This window comes from Mobula hypostoma, chromosome 3 (assembly GCF_963921235.1).
Source record: "Mobula hypostoma chromosome 3, sMobHyp1.1, whole genome shotgun sequence".
Classification (NCBI taxonomy): Eukaryota; Metazoa; Chordata; class Chondrichthyes; order Myliobatiformes; family Myliobatidae; genus Mobula; species Mobula hypostoma.
The window spans coordinates 1,142,634-1,163,004 of record NC_086099.1 but is presented as its reverse complement, the minus strand read 5'-3'; the positions used below and the strand labels follow the sequence as shown (position 1 = coordinate 1,163,004).

Here is a 20,371-nt window from a genome sequence, read left to right as displayed (position 1 = left end):
CAAATTTACTCCAAAAGTCCAAGTTGCAGCGAACAGCTTGATTCCGAGCAATCACTGAGCCCAGGAGCTAGATGTGAACTTAGTTAATGTTTTCCAAACGGAGCTGAAACTTACTTGTGTTTGTTAATTTACCTCTGCAACCATAACGCTGACTTGCTGGGATCAGAATCAGGAGGGTACACACGAGGTAATATACTGAGAGAAGTCATCCATCGTCTTCCTCTCCATCACTGTCCGCTCACACTATCAAGGCACTGAACAGTAATTGAACAGTAATGCTCAGAAATTACTAAATTATCAAATAGACAATGGATATGTGACATATTGATTCTTAAAGGTGTTCTTCCACGATTTTAATTAACAAAATTGCTTAGTACTGTATTACTCCCGCACCCACTGCTGTTTGAAATATTAATGAAATTGTCCCCCTTCCCTTGCAGTTTTGAACGTCGAGCCAGAGCTACGGATTTTTAAGGACAGCGCAGCCCAGACCATCTCCACTCACCAGTGTTTCCAGTGGCAGGAGGTTGGTTCACCCTTCGCACTGATCTCAGTTTCTGGGATCACTGAGACCGGGCCCGGGAGGGTGGCGGCACCTGGGAATTTGTTTCGTTTATACGTTTGTGTGATGTGACATTGCGTGCAAGATCGGCCTCATTTCCTGTTTCTAAATACCATTGTATTAAAAGTATCACTAAGTCATTTCTAGGAGGACGGTATAAATGATCTCCAAGGTTGGGGTTTCCTGATGGATATTTGGAGAGGAGGTTCCCTTCCTGAAAGGACAGCAGCCAGCATATTATTTAATTACTTTTCATTTCATTATCGCCAATATAGGGAGGGTACATTTATTGTTACCTACACTCTGGTCAAGAGCAGCTCTGGCAAGACCCATACTTACTGTTCCGTCATAATCTTCATACAGTGAGCATAATGTACGTAAACCCAATGATGTGGCCATTTGACCATTCGATGCTCCATTGGACTATGTGGGTCTACCTGACTGGCAGACCACAGTTTGTGCAGCTTCAGAGCTGTGTGTCAGACATGGCTATGAGCAGCACTGTGGCCCCACAGGGGACTACATTGCATCCCTTCCTGTTTACCCTGTACCTAGCTTGGACTTCAGATACAACCCTAAGCCATATCATCGGCAGAAATTCTCTGCTGTCTCAGCAATGGTTGGGTAAAGGGAAGATGGTTGGATGAGTACTGGGCCCTGGTGGAGGACTTTGACAAAAGGTGCAAGCTGAATCATCAGCAGCTTAACGTCAGTAAGACCAAGGAGATGGTGATGGACTTTAGGAAGACTAAGCCAGCACTGCTCCCTGTTACTATTGATGGTGAGGGTATGGATGTGGTGGGAATCTACCAGTACCTGGATGACAGGCTTGTGTGGAGACCAACACAGTGGCTGTGTACGAGGAGGGTAGAGACACCTCTACTTGCTCTGGAGACTGAGGTCCTTTGTAGTATGCAGGTCCCTCCTTCACATGTTCTACCAGTCTGTTGTTGCCAGAACAATTTTCTATGCGTTGGTGTGCTGAGGCAATGGCATCAAACGGGTGATGCCAACAGGCTCAATAAACTGATTAGAAAGCCTGGCTCTGTTATATGAGTCAAAGTGAACACACTGGAGGCTGAGTTAGAACAAAGGATGCTATGGAAAATCCTGGCAATTCTGGACAATGTTTCTCACCCCCTGCATGTCACCTTAGCTGAACAGAGGAGCACCTTCAGTGATGGCTAAGGCATGCACTGCTTCAAAGAGTGTTTTATGAAGTCATTCTATCCCTCGGCCATTAAGCTCTCTAATGAGTCACTCTATAACTTGGGAAGTGGATATCCCCTTCAGTTAGATTGTTTGAGGTAACTTATTTTTCCTTCTTTCTTACTTCTCTTTTAATATTTATGCATTTGTAATGCTACGGTGACACTGCAATTTCCTTTGGGGTCAAAAAGTATCGATCTATCTGTCTTAGCCTCAGTTCCACTTTCCTACCTGTTCACAGTAACAATGGACTTGCAAAATAACTGTGAGGACATACTCCTCCCCAGAAAAGTGAAACGTATTCCATCACACACCTGACATGACTGATTGGAAGCAGCTAAAAAACTCTTACAAATGGTGTCAAGAGATTAGTCTCATGTCTGGGGCTCTTCTTTCATAGCTCATTCATTGGTGAAACTATGTGCTGTGAACTGATTTCAATTATTGTATCACATTGCCAATTCATTAGCATGAGCAACGTGCTATATTCTCAGTGAATGTCCACAATTTACTCTTGAAACCTTGCATGTAAGATTGTAGATGGAAACCACGAGCACCATTGTTCATATTTGCACAGGAAGCAACTCCAAATTAAATATTATGGTGCATATTTTTCCATAGCTGTGAGAATCACACACGTAGCAAGTTGTGTTTGAAACTTCAAACACACTTCACTCTCTTTTTCACTATTATAGATCCTAAAACAACATGAGGATGGAATAAATCTGCTTTTTCTACAGACCAGTGAATTGGTTTTTATCTGTTTATTTCACTTATTGGTTCCATTCCCAGAGCACTCACCCTCCACTGATTCTTTGATGAGAAATGCACGATTTGAGGAAAATTGCCAAGTATTGACAATTGCTTATGCTTGGCATTTCAACATTCAAGTTAGTCCAGTAAGCCTAGTTGGTTGTTAAGCAGAGGTACAGCCGAATTGCTCCCATGGAGAACCCCAGAACCATCCAACAGCACTTCTCCTTCAGTCCAAACTAGCAATTGCCAACCAATAATTTACATTTATATACACCAGGCCTCATTGAGTACTTTTCTGCTAATTAAATATGCAGTGCATATGAATCTGCAATTAAGAAGAAGGGTGATTTAGATGGAAATTATGTTCCTATTTGACAATGTATCGTAGGGACGGGTTATACCTGTACTTGGAATGAATCAATGTCCTTCTAGGCAGGACTGGTACAGCTTCCGAGGTCAGTTTAAACTCGGTTGGTCAGGGGATGGGAAAGAGAATGTTAGGTCAGATAGTGGAGCAGTTGATATAAAGGTAGATGTCAGAGAGTCTGTGGAATGATGGGCTGTGGAAAGGACATCACTGGATGGGTTGAAATCTGTTTGCTTCAGTACAATATTTAAAATAAAAATAATTTAGAACTTGATTCAGTCTGTGGATGATACATGTTATCACCATTACACAGACATGACTGTTAGATGGGCAGGATTGGATGTCTGATGTAACAGGGTTTATTTGTCTCAAAGGCACATGGAGAGAAGTGAAAGGAAGACAAGTGGAATTGGTAATCCACAGCTGCAGAAATGAAGGGGGAGGGGGTGTCTAGTGTGGGTGAAATTCAGAGAAGGGAAAGAGTAATCACTCTCAGTGGATTCTATAGTCCCAAACCCCCACCACCACTAAAAAGCCCACCGGAACAATGAGGAGCAGATAAGTTGACATGTTTTGGAAAGATGCAAATATCGCAGAGTCATTGTCTTTGTTGACATCAACTTCCCTAATGTTGATTCTCACCTCCTGATTCAAAAATGTTAAACAGGGCAAAATATGCTTGTTGTCCAGGAAGGATTCCTGACTTACTGTGTGGATGGGCCAGCTGGGAGATGTGCCATACCGTATCTAGTACAAGCTAATGAACCTGGTTCGGTGACAGAACTCTTCGCAGGTTTCCTTTTCGTAGATGCAGACCAAAACGAGAGAATTCAATTTAGGGTGAGAGGGAAAGATTTATAAGGAATATGAACAGCAATATTCTTCACGCAGAGTCTGCTGATTATGTGGAGTGAGATGTCGCAGGAAGTGGCAGAAGCAGTTTGCACGAGTACATGGAGAGGCATGGCATGGAGGGATGTGGGCCCATCACAGGAAATTAGGACCATCATGGTGGGCATCATCGTCAGCATGGTCTCAGTGGGCCAAAGTGTCTGATTCCGTCGGGTATTGCACTGTGACTCTATCATTGGGAGGCGCTAGATATCACTGGACAGACACACAGACATGACGTGGAAATTGATGGTAATGGGGGAAGCTTGGTGCCTAAGCCAACTGCTGCTCTGATACAGGGGATGGAGATACCATCATACCTTGCAAAGTAATCCTGCTCTCAATGACTTACTGTCTGCTTGTTGTGTGTAATTCATAGAATCACCAGCAGATGGAGGCTTCCTGCACCGGGATAAAAGTGTAATCAAGAAGACGACAATCAGTAATCATCAGTCAGAATCAGAATGGACACAGGTATGATCACTGGGATCTGTACAATTAAACGTTTGTCCTGATGGTGCAAATATAGCCAAAAAGACCAGTGAAAGAGACATACACGAGCGCTAAGGGGAACAGAGAGAAATGCCATCTAATGGGTTCATCAATCCTGTAAAGCGGCCTTGAGTACTGGAACAATCAAACAGGCACAGGTCGAATTACTCTTCTCCCCATGCAAAGCTTTATGAGGTAAGGGATGAGGATCTCCTGAATCAGGCGGATATGGATGAAGTGCCAACAACATTATGACAACGGTTTTTATGGGCGATGTAAGAGTCCAGGGAATAGACAGGGTCTGTTTCACCTGTAGACTGTTTCTAAAGTGGTAGATTCTTCCATCTTGCAATTATAAAAGTAACATCGGGTGATTGTTGTATTTCCAGGAGTTCACAAATGCGAGAGTCTAGTTTGTGTTCTGGAAGGGCGTCAGTCAATTTGTCATCAGTTTTCCCTGTTGTTGCCCAGAGGAGATGAGGGAAGTTTCTGTAGTGTGTTTTCCTGGCTGAGATGAAGGGGATGGTGAGAGGTGGTGTAGGGTCAGGAGACAGCTCACTGTAGATAAGTTGCATTTGCTGACCTTATGGTCTGTTCTGATGTGTTGCTGCACTGCTGAATGTTTGGCCTGAGGACCAAAGGTGAATTGGATTCCTCAAAAAATGTTTCATGTTCTTCGGTGAAATAGGATAGGATTCTGAAGGATGTAAATAACCAATGGCTTGCACAAGGAACCGGAGGGGTATCAGGGCAATAAAATATACTTAACCAGTAGGATTAAATAGAATCCCAGTGCATGTTATGTGTTTAAACAAGGGTAATGTAACAAAGTGCTGAAAGTTAGGTGAATGCATGGAGGGTGGGGAATAATCAATAATTTAGGCCAAGTCCCTCTGTCAGAGTCTCAGTAGACTGATTCCACTGATTCCACACTGGACTGGCCTCACAAAGCCGAGGCAGGGCTGTCAAGGTTTTTGTCTGAATCAAGTCAGATTTAATTGTCAGTCAACCATGCATGAGTGTCCATGAATACAGACAAATGAGACATTGGTACTCTGGGGTGAAGGTGCAAAACACGGTGCCAACAGTTGCACCGCTCAAAGCACACATCACACAGAACAAGATATCAACCATATAAAGATGTCAGTATGATAGAGCCACGAGAGAAGAAAAATAGTCCAGACCTGATCCTTCAGTGCCGCAAAAAAAATGTTGAGCAGCAAATAATTTCACAGAATCATTACCCTCCAGCTAAGCCAATTGCTCCTCATCTCTGTTAAAAAGAGAGGCCCGTCTAATCCATATTTTGCCCTCTGATCCTAAACTCCCTCATTATAGGAAATATCCTCTCCATCTCCAGTCTATTTTGGCCTCTCAATATTCAATAGGTTTCAATGCGATCCCCCTTCATTCTTCTAAACTCCATCATGACATGTACAGGCGTAGCGGCATCAAACGCTCTTCATGCATGAACACTTTCACTCCCGGGATCATTCTCGAAAACCTCCTGTAGATCCTCTGGAAGACCAGCAAATCCTTCCTTAGAGAAGGCCATGAGACATGACGCAGAATTCATCCATCGGGCGTATCGAGTCTGCTCCGCCACTTGATCACGTTTGATCCATTTCCCTCTCAACCCCATTCTCCTGTCTTCTCCCCGTAACCTTCGTCCTGACGAGAATCGACTAACCTCAGCCATAAACAGACCCAGTGATATGGCCTTCCATAGCTGCCCGTGACTATGAATTCCACAGATTCACCACACTCTGGTTAAAGAAATTCCTCCTCACCTCCGTTCTAAATGGGCGTCCCTGCTTTGTGAGGTTACGACCTCTGGTTCCAGATTCCCCAAGTACACGAACCGTCCTCACACCATCCACCCTATCTCGGCCTCTCAACATAAGATGGGTTTCAATGAAATCATCATTCATTTTAGTTTGAACAGACCCTGAGCCATCAAACGCTCCTCATACGATAAGCCATTTAATACCACATTCATTTTTGTGAACACCTGTGAACTTCCTCCAATGTCAGCACATTTTGTTTTAGGTAAGGGACCCAAAACTGCTCAAACTAATGCTTGGGGGACCATACGTGCCTTAAAAAGGCTTGGCACGGCAATTTTTGCTTTTGTATTAGCCGTCTTGAAATGAATGCTGACATTCCATTTTCCTTCCTCCTCACGGACGGAACTTATAATCTCGCCTTCAGGGAACCCTGCAAGAGGACCTACAATTCCCTTTGCAACTTGGAGCTTTGAACGTGAAAATAAGCAATTCCAATACTGACCCCCGAGAAACATTGCCAGCCACCAGCGGCCAATCAGAAAATACACCTTTGTCTCCACTCCTTGCCTCCTGCCGATCAGGCAATCTTTTTATGTTTCCATATTTCCTGTGATACCATGAGCTTTTATCTTGTTAAGCAGCCTCTCGATTGTGCAGCACCTTATCAATGGCCTCCTGCATATCCAACTATCAAACATCCTCTGAATCTCATTTGTCTATCTTCTCAGTTATTTCCTCAAAAATGACAGGAGACTTGTCAGGTGGAGATATTTCCTTAAGGAAACCATGCTGACTTTGGCTTACTTTACCATGTGCCTGCAAGTATCCCAAAACATCATTCTTAATAATGGAGCCCAACAAGTCCCTAACCACTGAAGTCAGGTAAATGGCCTATAATTTCCTTTTTTTGGTCCTCCCTTTCTTAACGAGTGGGGCGACTTTTGCAACTTTCTAGTCCTCGGAAATCATTCCAAATTCTAGTGCTTCCTAAATAATCACTATCAATGCCTCCATAATCTCTTCAGCTGCCACTTTTGTGAAATGGGGCATAGCCCATCTGGTCTGGGTGGCCTATCTACCTTAAGACTTTTCAACTACCCAACACCTTCTCATTAGTAATAGCAACTACAGTCAATCCTTCCCCGACACTGTACAATTTCTGGCAGACTGCTGATGTTTTCCACAGTGAAGAATGAAGCAAAATAATTATTAAGATCATCCGCCATTTCTTTGTTCCCATTATTACTTCTCCAGCGTCATATCCACTATTACCCGTCTTTCCCGAAGCGAATTGCCTGGGCCGTCTAAGTGCCAACCGTTTAGATTGCCTCCAGGAATGTATTATGATGTATGACGCAAATGGTACCGAAAGTCAAATGGTCAGATTGGACCACTTGTGAGTGAATGAGAATGTGTGATTGGCTTATGTGTCCATGTGGAAATCGTTTGGGACTCATGACCAATGACCTCGTTTCCAGGTTGTTATACAAAACAAACATTCAAGTCAAAGACCGAAATGTTGTGAAAACAAATTCCGGTGGCATAAGGCAAAAACTCACAAATGTTAAATGAGTAAAGGATGCCGGACAAAGGTGAAGCTTTTAAAAAGTCATTGGTTACAGAATTGAACAAAATTGAATTGACTTTTCTTCTTACATTCTTCACACACATGAGTAAAAATCTTTATGTTACGTCTCCGTCTAAATGTGCAATATGCAATCATAGTAATTTACAATAATTTATAATAAAGAGAACAGTCAATGTAACATAGAATGTTACAATCTAACACTAAATCAGCATGAGTTAATCAGTCTGATGGCCTGGTGGAAGAAGCTGTCCCGGAGTGTGCTGCTCCTGGCTTTTGTGCTGCGGTACCGTTTCCCGGATGGCAGCAGCTGGAATAGATTGTGGTTGGGGTGACTCATGTTCCCAATGATCCTTCGAGCCCTTTTTCACACCTGTCTTTGTAAATGTCCTGAATCATGGGAAGTTCACAACTACAGATGCGCTGGGATGTCTGCACCACTCTCTGCAGAGTCCTGCGAGTAAGGGAGGTACAGTTCCCATACCAGGCAGTGATGCAGCCAGTCAGGATGCTCTCAGTTGTGCCTCTATTGGAAGTTCTTAGGATTTGGGGGCGCATACCAAACTTTTTCACCTGTCTGAGGTGAAAGAAGTGCTGTAAGTACCGACCACGTGAAATCCTTGGTGATGTGGATGCCGAGGAACTTGAAGCTGTTTACCCTCTCTACCCCAGATCCATTGATGTCAATAGGGATTAGCCTGTATCCATTCCTCGTGTTACCCACAACCAGTTCCTTTGTTTTTGCGACACTGGGGGAGAGGTTGTTTTCTTAACACCACTGTGTCAGAGAGATGACGTCTTCCCCGTAGGCCACCTCATCAATATTTGAGATAAGGCCTATCAATGTAGTGTCATCGGCAAATTTAATTAGCAGATTGGAGCTGTGGGTGGCGATACAGTTATGGCTATACAGAGAGTAAAGGAGGGGACTCAGTACACAGCCCTGGGGCTCCTGTATTGAGAGTCAGAGGGTTGGAAGTGAGGGAGCCCATTCTTACCACCTGCCGGCGATCTCACAGGAAGTCCAGGATCCAGATGCATAAGGCAGGGTCAAGGCCGAGGTCTCTGAGCTTCCTGTCGAGCCTGGAAGAAATTATGGTGTTGAATGCAGAGCTGTAGTCCAAGAACAGCATTCTCACATAAGCATCCTCCTTCTCCAAATGTGCAAGGATGGTATGTAGAACAGTGGCTGTTGCGTCGTCCGTCAATTGGTTGTGGTGGTAGGCAAATTGTAGGGGGTCCACTTTTGGTGGTAGCAAGCTGCAGATGCAGTCCTTGACCTGCCCCTCAAAGCATTTGCTTATTATTGAGGTGGGTGCAACAGGACACCAGTTGTTCAGACATGTTACCTTGGTCTTTTTTAGTACAGGGTTAGTGGTGGACAATGTGATGCAGGAGGATACTCGGCACTGGGAGAGGGAGAGATTAAAAATGTCTGTAAACACACCTGCCAGTTGTGCTGCGCACATCTTAAGTACTCACCCTGGGCTGCCTTCCGATCCTGCAGCCTTGTGACTATCCAGTCGTTGGAAACACCTGTGTACCAGAGCCTTGGAGATGACCACGTTGCAGGTTGTAGCAGTGGCTTTCCTTGGAGGTTCAAAGTTAGCGACATCGAACGGAGCGTAAAAGCGACTGAGCTCACCTGGGAGAGAGGCTGTGATGTTGGCGCCACTACGTTTGGTTTCGGTCTGCGATGGTGTGCAACCCTCGCTACAAGTCACATGTGCTATTCGTAGAGACTCTTGACTCAGTCTTGTCCCTGTATTGTTGTTTCGCAGCCTTGATGGCTTTGCACAGATTGTAGCTGCTTTTCTTGAGCTCCTGCTGATCATTGGCAACGTAAGCTCTGTGTCCAGCGGTAAATCCTGCTTGCATGGAACCATTGATCCAGGGTTTCTGGTTCGGGAAGGCCCTGACCGACTTCTGGGGGACCATATCGTTGATGTACTTCCCGATGACGCACATGACTCCATCCGTGAACTCAGAGAGATCCTTATCATGGAAAACATTCCAATATTCGTCAGGGAAGCAATCCTGTAGCATGGAGACCGATTGGTCAGACTAACTGTGGACAGTTGTAACTATGATAGCCTCTTGTATCAGTTTCTGCCCGTACCTCGGGAGAAACGGGAACAAAGAGTGATCTGATTTTCCAAAAGCTGGGCGAAGGAGAGCTTTGTAGGTGCTGCGGAAGGGAGAGTAGCAGTGGTCAAGTGTTCTATCTCCCAGAGAGCTCACCTGGATGTGCTGACAAAGCTTCAGAGAGACTTCCGTCAGCGACGCTTGATTTAAATCTCCGACGGTGATGAAGGCGGCCTCTGGTAGCGCAGTCTCCAGCGTGTTGATGGTACAGTTTCTTGAGAGCCAGGTCAGTATCAGCCTGCGGCGGAATATACATCGCTGTGATGATAACAGCCGTGATGAACTCCCTCAGCAGCCAGTAGCGTCTACACAACAGCACCAATTATTCCAGCTCTGGGGAACAAAAGGATTTGAGGGCATGCACATTCCGGGGATCGCACCAAACATTTTTGACCATGAAGCATATCCCTCCTCCATTACTCTTCCCAGAGATTTTTTTGACTATCCACCCGGAACAGGGAGAACCCAGAGGGTTCAACAGCGTGGTCCGGTATCTCCTCCGTCAGCCAGGTCTCCACGAGCCACAAAATGTTACATTCCTTTGTTTCTGGCTGGTAGAAGATTCTGGCTCTCAGTTCGCATAACTTGTTGTCCAGGGACTGAACGTTAGCCAGGGATATGCAAGGGAGCCGCGGCCGATTAGCACGCCGTCTCAGCCTCACCAGAGGCAGAGGCAGAGCCTCACCATCTCATCCCTTCCTCCGAGGTAGTGGCAGTGTACGAGATGAGTCTCCCATGGATCGCACAAGCAGGGGATCCCAGCGTAGGAAAGGCGGCACATAGTGGGTAAGTAACATCTTTCCACTGTTCAGAAGGGTCAGTCTATCTTATGTGATGTGACTGTCAGCTACTTGAACAGAAAACGCGAAGGAAATTGTAGAAATTGTAGTAAACTGTAGATTTGGAACGGAGCTCGCAATACGGTCACGGTATAGGCAATAACTGTCCGAGAACCCATGAACAGGGCCTCCGAATTCCTCTTTTATTTGTTTGTTTCCTCCTTTATTTACTTACTTTCTTGTTTGTGAATTTATTTATATCAGCAATATTAGTTATTCATTTCCTTGTTTCTTTCATTGCTCACTCGTTTATTTACTTGTTCATTTTCTTATTTGTTTACTTATTTATTGATTTGTTCATTCACTTGCTTACTTAAGTATTTATGCACTTAATTCTTACTTATCTACGTACTGCGGTCTGCGAGCGTTCAGGTCAGCAATGAAGGTCCTGCAATTACATCTGCATGAAATTAATCGAGTTGCGGCTTCTAAGTGACCGTGTTAGGCAACTGAAGCTGCAGCTCGCTGAACTTTGACCCAAACGGAAGAATGAGGAGGTGATGGATAGGTCACTCCTAAGCTGAAGGAGGAGGGTCCCTGGGTAACAGTCAGGAGACGGAAAAGGGATAGTTGACGTGTGCAGAATGCCCCTGTAGCCTTACCCCTCAATATTCAGTACTGTACACTGCTTTGGATACTGTTGGGGAGACGTCTTACCAGAAGGAAGCCGTATATGTCTCCAGCACTGAGTCTGGCTCTGTAGCTCAGAGGAAAATGGGGGAGACAGGAGCACAATAGTGACAGGAGATTACTTAATCAGAAGATCAAAAAGGAGATTCCGTTGACGTAAAGGAAACACCCGGATGATAATGTTGCTTCCCTGTTGCCAGGAGCAGGGATATCTCGAATCAGGCCCACGGATGTCTTTTTTTGTATTAAATCTGTACTTACTGGTGTCTGCATCTGAGAAAATCGAGGATCCAGTTGATCAGGAAGCTATCGGGCCGTTTGTGGGGCCTAATGATTTGTTTTGAGGGGGTGATGAGTTGTGATGAATTTAAATCACTCTGACCTATGAATATTTATTATATAGATGTTCCAGTACTGAGTGACCAGCCAATTCAATTACATCTGGTGTTGACCAGCTGTGACGCTGGGCAATTTGGAAAAGAATGACCTCGTTCCTCAGGCACGGGTTCGTGTTTTTCAGGAGCAACATCCGGAAGCACTTCGCACAATGGATGCTAGTGCAACAAGATGTTAGTCTTTGATCAGATGACCGGGATCTTCTGCGGACTGGTACGACTGCAGCTTGCCTGAAACAGTGTGGTACATCAGGCCGCCGAATGTAGACAATGATGTCCGGGACAGTACACTCAGCTGATTAGCCACCCAGGACAAACACTTTATTGGAATAATACCTGCTGCCTGGCTGCTTAGTCTCTGCCTGTGTGCAAGTAGGGTGAGGGCAGTCAGATGTCGGATTTCCGCTAATGTGGTCTAGGGATGAAACAACAGGCATTCTGGATAGTAGTGCATCAATCGTCGAGTGCGCTGGGTCCTCAGGTACCGCAGGTGATGTGCTAATGTAGTTGGGCAGAGACTTATTCAAACTAGCCTGATTAAAGGTGTCCGGCAAAGATATGAAAGCCGTTGGGATATGCCATTTCTTGTTTCTTTATAATGACATTAAATACACCCAGTGCTTGCTTGACATCTGCCTTTGGCAGTACATAAACGGCAGTGAGGATCGTGGCAGAGAAATCCTTCGGTATGTAGGATGGTCGGCATATAATCACTAGATGGTCTGGGTCTGGAGATCGAGAATGAAACAAGAGCACTACGTCTGAGCGCCGTGATCAGTTAATGACGAAGCAGACTCCGCCGCTGCCTCTGTTCATACCTGATGCTGCTGACCGGTCCATCTGGTGGACTGAGAGGTGAGCAGTGTCTCAGTGAAACAGAAAACACAATAATCACTTGTGTCCCTCCAATACAGCAGTCTTACCCCTAGCTCCTATGACTTGCACTCCAGTGAAGGTACATTGGCCAGGAATAAATTGAATTACTGAATTGACTTTATTACTTACATCTTTCGTATACATGAGGAGTAAACATATTTACCTTACCTCTCCATCTGAATGTGCAATGTGCAATTATTTATGGTAAATTATAATAAATAGTACAAACAACAGGACGGTCAATACAATATAGAAATACAGCTGTATCAGTATGAATTAATCAGTCTGATGGCCCGGTGGAAGAAGCTGTCCTGGGTTTTATGCTGCGGTACCATTTACCGAATGGTAGCAGCTGGAACATTTGTGGTTGGGCTGACTCGGGCCTCCAACGATCCTTCGGGCCATTTTTACATACCTGTCTTTGAATATATCCTGAATAGTGGGAAGTTCACATCTACAGAGTCCTGCGATTGAGGTTCCCATACCAGGCAGTGATGCAGCCTGTCAGATGCTCTGAATTGTGCCCTTGTAAAAAGTTCTAAGGTTTTGGGGGCCCATACCAAACTTCTTCAGCTGTCTGAGGTGAAAAAGGCGCAACAGCACCTCTTACAGCTGGTATGTACAGATTACGTGAGATGCTCGGTGACGTGATGCTGAGGAACCTAAAGCTGTTCACCCTCTGAACCCCGGATCCATTGATGTCAATAGGGGTTAGCCTGGCTCCATTTCTGCTGTAGTCCACAATCAACTGCTTTGTTTTTGCGACATTGAGGTTGTTTTCTTGACACCACTGTGTCAAGGATGCCATAGTCGTGTCGTGTTACTCGTCGTTAAGGCGACAGTAAAGATTCTGCAGATAGGGGAGCCGAGGTGCGAGATCAGATCAGACCAACCTGCAAGGTGGAGATGGCTTGGTGACGCAAGTGACCATTGCCTTCCATAGTGACCCCAGGCCCGCGGATTGTGCACTGTCCCCCTGTAGGACCATGCTCTTGCCTGCGTTCTGTGCAGTTGCTCTTTCAACTGAGACACTGAAAGTACGGCCGGTATTGTATTATCACCGACGGCAGTTATCACAGTGTGCAGTTGTGAATCTCCTTTTGTCAGAATCAGGTGCAATATATTGGCACAAGTCATGAAAAAAGTACAGGGTAGTGTTCATAGGTTCAGTACCCATTCAGAGATCGAGTGGCAGAAAAGAAGAAGCTGTTCCTGAATCGTCAAGTGTGCGCTGTTAGGCTTCTCTACCTCATTCCCGATTGCCCCACTGAGAAGAGGGCAAGACCTTTGTGTTGTGGGTCTTCAATGATGCACGTCGCCTTTTTGAGACATGGCGCATTGAAGAAGTCATGGATACTATGTGCATCGATTAAAAGTCTTGGAAATGAAGCTGCCGAGAACAGGAATACCCTTTTCATAGATGGGAACCACTCTGTATCATTGCTTAATTCTCTTTCATAATTTATTCTGAAAATGGGTAGCATGTCTTTCTCTTTGTAGTTAGGAGACTACACTAATCATTATCTACATGGGAAGCTGGTGGAGAGAACCCACATTATTGAGTTTGGTTAATGGTGAATGAACCGATTACAAAGGGAGATAACATCAGAACTATCTGAACTTTCACAACACTTTCACCTTCATTCCCAGAATAGGGAGGCACAGGGGACAAAAAAACAAACAATTATTTATGTTGGACCAAAATGTGCCATGGTCACAGCAGCTAAATTAATGATTATATGCTCCACAGAATTAAAAATATAGTTGTTGCTTATTCATGTTGATTTTCAAAAGGATATTTTGTAGCAACAGTCGCAGTTTCCATGAATACACTAAGCAAATTCTACTTTGCAGAAATAATGGTGAATAGGTGTGTATTTTTGTTCGTGTTGGTAGGAGGATTTATTTGAGTAAATATGGGGAATAATGTTAATTTGACATGAACCTATAGCATGCTCTGAAAACATACGTGATGGTGGTGTTATAACAACGATTTTGGAAAATCAAGATCTGAAATATAGCTTAAACTGCACAGGGCTTGGGGGGAATTACACATGAAATCCAGCGTACATTACATCAGGGTTAGGCAGACATGCATTGAGATATCACGCCAACCGGATAGTCATTGATCATGTATAAGAATGCTGAGAGAGATTGATAAGGTAGATAGTGAAAATTCTGACTTGCACTCCCTTTTTCTAAGATCGAAACCCGGACTTGAGAAACGGCCATTACTAAGATCTAAACATGAGAACGTGGAGCAGAACGTGTGGCTCCCCCGTCTCGCTCCTCCCAAGAGACGATGAAGGCTAATCTGACCTTTGTCTCATATCCATGCTCCGATACATACAGCATCCAAGAAGTCCAAGCACTCTTCAGACTCGGTTGGAAATTCTGAATGATAGCAATACTAAGCGTCCCCCCTCCCTGACTCCAACCAGCACCATATTCAGAGCTCTCCAAGTCAGAGAATGCCAAGTGTTCACCACCCGCTTTGAGTAAAAACACGTCCATGATTGCATGACGACTCACTCAGAACCTTTCTTCTGGTTTTGGATATCCTCCCCCACCAAATCACACCGATTCAGGAGCTTACATGAAACTAATAAATCCTGAGCGGTGACAAATGAGTAGCTGATTTCACGACACATGCTATCGATAATAAATCTGATTCTGATGCTGAGCTGGGAAGGTGCTCAAACACCAGAGTCATAGGTGGGTGGTATGATAATTGGGTAGAACGAACTGTAAGCAGACTCACTAACAACATCACCAGGAAAATCAGGGTCTTACATGACAGGTGTGTGTGTGTGTGTGTGTGTGTGTGTGTGTGTGTGTGTGTGTGTGTCGCGTGTGTGTGCAAGCAAATTAGATTTGCTGGACGGGGTTTGGTCCAATGAGCTCTGGTACTTCTGACGACTGAATCAAATGATGTAGCCCGGAGACCAGGAAGTGCGCTTTTGTCTCCGAGTGTAGTAGAAGGCTACTGTGGGAGGTGAGTGAGGAGATTGCTGAGCCTCTGGTGATGATCTTTACATCATCAGTGGGGATGGGAGAGGTTCCGGAGGAATGGAGGGTTGCGGATAGAAACATAGAAAATAGGTGTAGGAGTAGGCCATTCGGCCCTTCGAGCCTGCACCACCATTCAGTATGATCATGGCTGATCATCCAACTCAGAACCCTGTACCTGCCTTCCCTCCATACCCCCGATCCCTTTAACCACAAGGGCCATATCTAACTCCTTCTTAAATATAGCCAATGAACTGGCCTCAGCTGTTTCCTTGGCAGAGAATTCCACAGATTCACCACTCTCTGTGTGAAGAGGATTTTCCTAATCTCAGTCCTAAAAGGCTTCCCCTTTATCCTCAAACTGTGACCCCTCATTCTGGACTTCCCCAACATTGGGAACAATCTTCCTGAATCTAGCCTGTCCAATCCCTTTAGGATTTTATACGTTTCAATCAGACCCCCCCTCAATCTTCTAAATTCCAACGAGTATAAGCCTAGTCGATCCAGTCTTTCATCATATGACAGTCCTGCCATCCCAGGAATCAATCTGGTGAACCTTCTTTGTACTCCCTCTATGGCAAGAATGTCTTTCCTCAGATTAGGGGACCAAAACTGCACACAATACTCCAGGTGTGGTCTCACCAAGGCCTTGTACAACTGCAGTAGTACCTCCCTGCTCCTGTACTCGAATCCTCTTGCTATGAATGCCAGCATACCATTCGCCTTTTTCACCACCCACTGTACCTGCATGCCCACTTTCAATGACTGGTGTATAATGACACCCAGGTCTTGTTGCACCTCCCCTTTTCCTAATCGGCCACCGTTCAGATAATAATCTGTTTTCCTGTTTTTGCCACCAAAGTGGATAACGTCACATTTATCCACATTAAATTGCATCTGCCATGAATTTGCCCACTCACCTACCCTGTCCAAGTCACCCTGCATCCTCTTAGCATCCTCCTGACAGCTAACACTGCCGCCCAGCTTCATGTCATCCACAAACTTGGAGATGCTGCATTTAATTCCCTCATCTAAGTCATTAATATATATTGTAAACAGCTGGGGTCCCAGCACTGAGCCTTGTGGTACCCCACTAGTCACTGCCTGCCATTCTGAAAAGGTCCCGTTTATTCCCACTCTTTGCTTCCTGTCTGCCAACCAGTTCTCTATCCACATCAATACCTTACCCCCAATACCGTGTGCTTTAAGTTTGCACACTAATCGCCTGTGTGGGACCTTGTCAAAAGCCTTTTGAAAATCCAAATATACCACATCCACTGGTTCTCCCCTATCCACTCTACTAGTTACATCCTTAAAAAAGTCTGTGAGATGTGTCAGACATGATTTTCCTTTCACAAATCCATGCTGACTTTGTCCGATGATTTCACCGCTTTCCAAATGTGCTGTTATCACATCTTGGATAACTGACTCTAGCATTTTACCCACCACCGATGTTAGGCTAACCGGTCTATAATTCCCCGGTTTCTCTCTCCCTCATTTTTTAAAAAGCAGGGTTACATTAGCCACCCTCCAATCCTCAGGAACTAGTCCAGAATCTAAAGAGTTTTGAAAAATTATCACTAATGCATCCACTATTTCTTGGGCCACTTCCTTAAGCACTCTGGGATGCAGACCTTCTGGCCCTGGGGATTTATCTGCCTTTAATCCCTTCAATTTACCTAACACCACTTCCCTACCAACATGTATTTCCCTCAGTTCCTCCATCTCACTGGACCCTCTGTCCCCTACTGTTTCCGGATGATTATTTATGTCCTCCTTAGTGAAGACAGAACCAAAGTAATTATTCAATTGGTCTGCCCTGTCCTTGCTCTGCATAATCAATTCACCTGTTTCTGTCTGTAGGGGACCTACATTTGTCTTAAGCAATCTTTTTCTTTTCACATATCTATAAAAGCTTTTACAGTCAGTTTTTATGTTCCCTGCCAGTTTTCTCTCATAATCTTTTTTCCCCTTCCTAATTAAGCCCTTTGTCCTCCTCTGCTGGACTCTGAATTTCTCCCAGTCCTCAGGTGAGCCACTTTTTCTGGCTAATTTGTATGCTTCTTCTTTGGAATTGATACTATCCCTAATTTCCCTTGTCAGCCACGGGTGCACAACCTTCCTTGATTTATTCTTTTTGCTAAACTGGGATGAACAATTGTTGTAGTTCATCCATGCTATCTTTAAATGCTTGCCATTGCATATCCACCATCAACCCTTTAAGTATCATTTGCCAGTCTATCTTAGCTAATTCACGTCTCATACCTTCAAAGTTACCCTTCTTTAAGTTCAGAATCTTTGTTTCTGAATTAACTATGTCACTGTCCCTCTTAATGCAGAATTCCACCATATTATGGTCACTCTTACCCCAGTGGCCTCTCACGACAAGATTGCTAATTAACCCTTCCTCATTGCTCAATACCTCAATAAAGGATGTTGTTCCTTTATTGAAGAAAGGGAGTAGAGATAGCCCAGGAAATTATCGACCAGTGAGTTTTACTTCAGTGGTTGGTAAGTTGATGAAGAAGATTCTGAGAGACAGGATTTATGAACATTTAGAGAGGTATAATATGATTAGGAATAGTCAGCATGGCTTTGTCAAGGGCAGGTCATGCCTTACGAGCCTGATTGAATTTTTTGAGGATGTGACTAAACACATTGATGAGGGAAGAGCAGTAGATGTAGTGTATATGGATTTTAGCAAAGCATTTGATAAGGTACCCATGCAAGGCTTATTCAGAAAGTAAGGAGGCATGGGATCCAAGGGGACATTGCTTCGTGGATTCAGAACTGGCTTGCCCACGGAGGGCAAAGTGTGGTTCTTGATGGGTCATATTCTGCATGGAGGTCGGTCACCAGTGGTGTGCCTCAGGGATCTGTTCTGGGACCATTACTCATCGTGATTTTTATAAAGGACCTGAATGAAGAAGTGGAGGGATGGGTTAGTAAGTTTTATGATGACACAAACGTTGGGGGTGTTGTGGATAGTGTAGAGAGCTATCAGAGGTTACAGCGGGACATTGATAGGATGCAAAACTGGGCTGAGAAGTGGCAGATGGAGTTCAACCCAGATAAGTCTTAAGTGGTTCAGTTTGGTAGGTCAAATATGATGGCAGAATACAGTATCAATTGTAAGACCCTGGGCAGTGTGCAGGATAAGAGGGATCTTGGGGTCTGAGTCCATTGGACATACAAAGCAGCTGCGCAGGTTGACTCTGTGGTTAAGAAGGCATACGGTGTATTGGCCTTCATTAATCGTGGAGTTGAATTTAGGAGCCGAGAGGTAATGTTGCAGCTATATAGGATCCTGGTCAGACCCCACTTGGAGTACTGTCCTCAGTTCTGGTTGCCTCACTACAGGAAGGATGTGGAAGCCATAGAAAGGGTGCAGAGGAGATTTACAAGAATGTTGCCTGGATTGGTGAGCATGTCTTGTGAGAATAAGTTGAGCGAACTTGGCCTTTTCTCCTTGGAGTGTCAGAGGATGAGAGGTGACCTGATAGAGGTGTATAAGATGATGAGAGGCATTGATCGTGTGGATAGTCAGAGGCTTTTTCCCAGGGTTGAAATGGTTGCCACAAGAGGACACAGGTTCAAGTTGCTGGGGAGTAGGCACAGAGGAGACATCAGGGGTGAGTTTTTTACTCAGCGAGTGGTGAGTGCGTAGAATGGGCTGCCGCCAATGGTGGTAGAGGCAGATACGATAGGGTTGTTTAAGACTATTGTATAGGTACATGGAGCTTAGAAACAGAGGACTATAGGTAAGCCTAGTGATTTCTAAAGTAGGGACATGTTCGGCATATCTTTGTGGGCTGAAGGGCCTGTATTGTGCTGTAGGTTTTCTATGTTTCTATGTTTCTTTGTTAAGGTAGACGCTGTTCTCTTGATATGGCATTGCTGTGGTTTCCAACGCTTGTTCATAACTGCTGGTGAGGGTTTCAGAGAATTAACAGAATGGTGGGTGGATGTAGGATAGAAGATTAGTTTACAAGACAGGATCTGCGTATTGAGTTGTGTTTAGATTTTAAACATCTGTAATTATTGAGCTACGTATATTTCTCCAGTCTCTGCACCTTTGTCGCTTTACCCTCATACGATGTTCTCTTCCTCAGGTGGGTCTCAGCATTTTACCATCGAGGTACAGCACAAGAAAATATCTGCAACTGTCGGGGGAGATGCATTGTTTTCAGTGCAGCCGTTGGGGAAGGTCTCCAGTGGAAGCTGGACCTTTAACGAGAAAACAGTCTGTCAGTGGATCGATGAACTCGTGTCTATTGATAACTCCTATACATCGCGAGCTGAGCTACTCACCTCCACCGGGTCGCTACTGCTGAAGTCGGTGAAGAAGTCAGACAGTGGGGAATACCACGTGAACATGGTTCCAACCCGTGGCCCACAAACCTTAGTGACCATCACTCTCGAAGTCACTGGTAAGTCAGACATTGGTCTTGTTTGCACATGTATTGGAGGGCTGCTATTTTTCTTTGTTTTATCTTTACTTTCCAACTTACTTTGTTACACTGTAAGTCACTAACGTCTTGATGGTTCATCTTTTGTTGATTGGGAAATGTTAGCCGATGCATAGGATAACTCTGCCCGACAGTTACTATGGGATCTTGCCAGTTGGGTGTCAGCTGGGTGGACAAAATAAGATCGTGGGGGCTTGTGGCTGTGGAACCCGAGGCCGTGTGACCCCCAGCTCAGCCTAACTTTCACATCCGGCATGATTATGCCAGTTTACTTCAAAAAAGAACTACTCTTCGATACAGAACTTATTTCAATGTTTCACTCATTACTGTTCAGTATTCAAACTCATTCCGTGTTTTGA

At 44.7% G+C, this 20,371-nt stretch overlaps 1 protein-coding gene across 2 annotated transcripts in view; it reads left to right on the top strand.

Annotated features, from left to right (window-relative positions):
* Positions 1-20,371, top strand: part of LOC134343342 (carcinoembryonic antigen-related cell adhesion molecule 1-like) — a 56,470-nt gene that overhangs the window by 11,646 nt on the left and 24,453 nt on the right. For both annotated transcript variants that reach the window (XM_063042029.1, XM_063042030.1), the window contains 3 exons: positions 441-526; positions 4,165-4,259; positions 19,656-19,973. In XM_063042029.1, coding sequence (XP_062898099.1) covers positions 4,250-4,259; positions 19,656-19,973 — 328 coding nt within the window. In that variant the 5' untranslated portion in view covers positions 441-526; positions 4,165-4,249. The remainder of the gene's footprint in view (positions 1-440; positions 527-4,164; positions 4,260-19,655; positions 19,974-20,371) is intronic.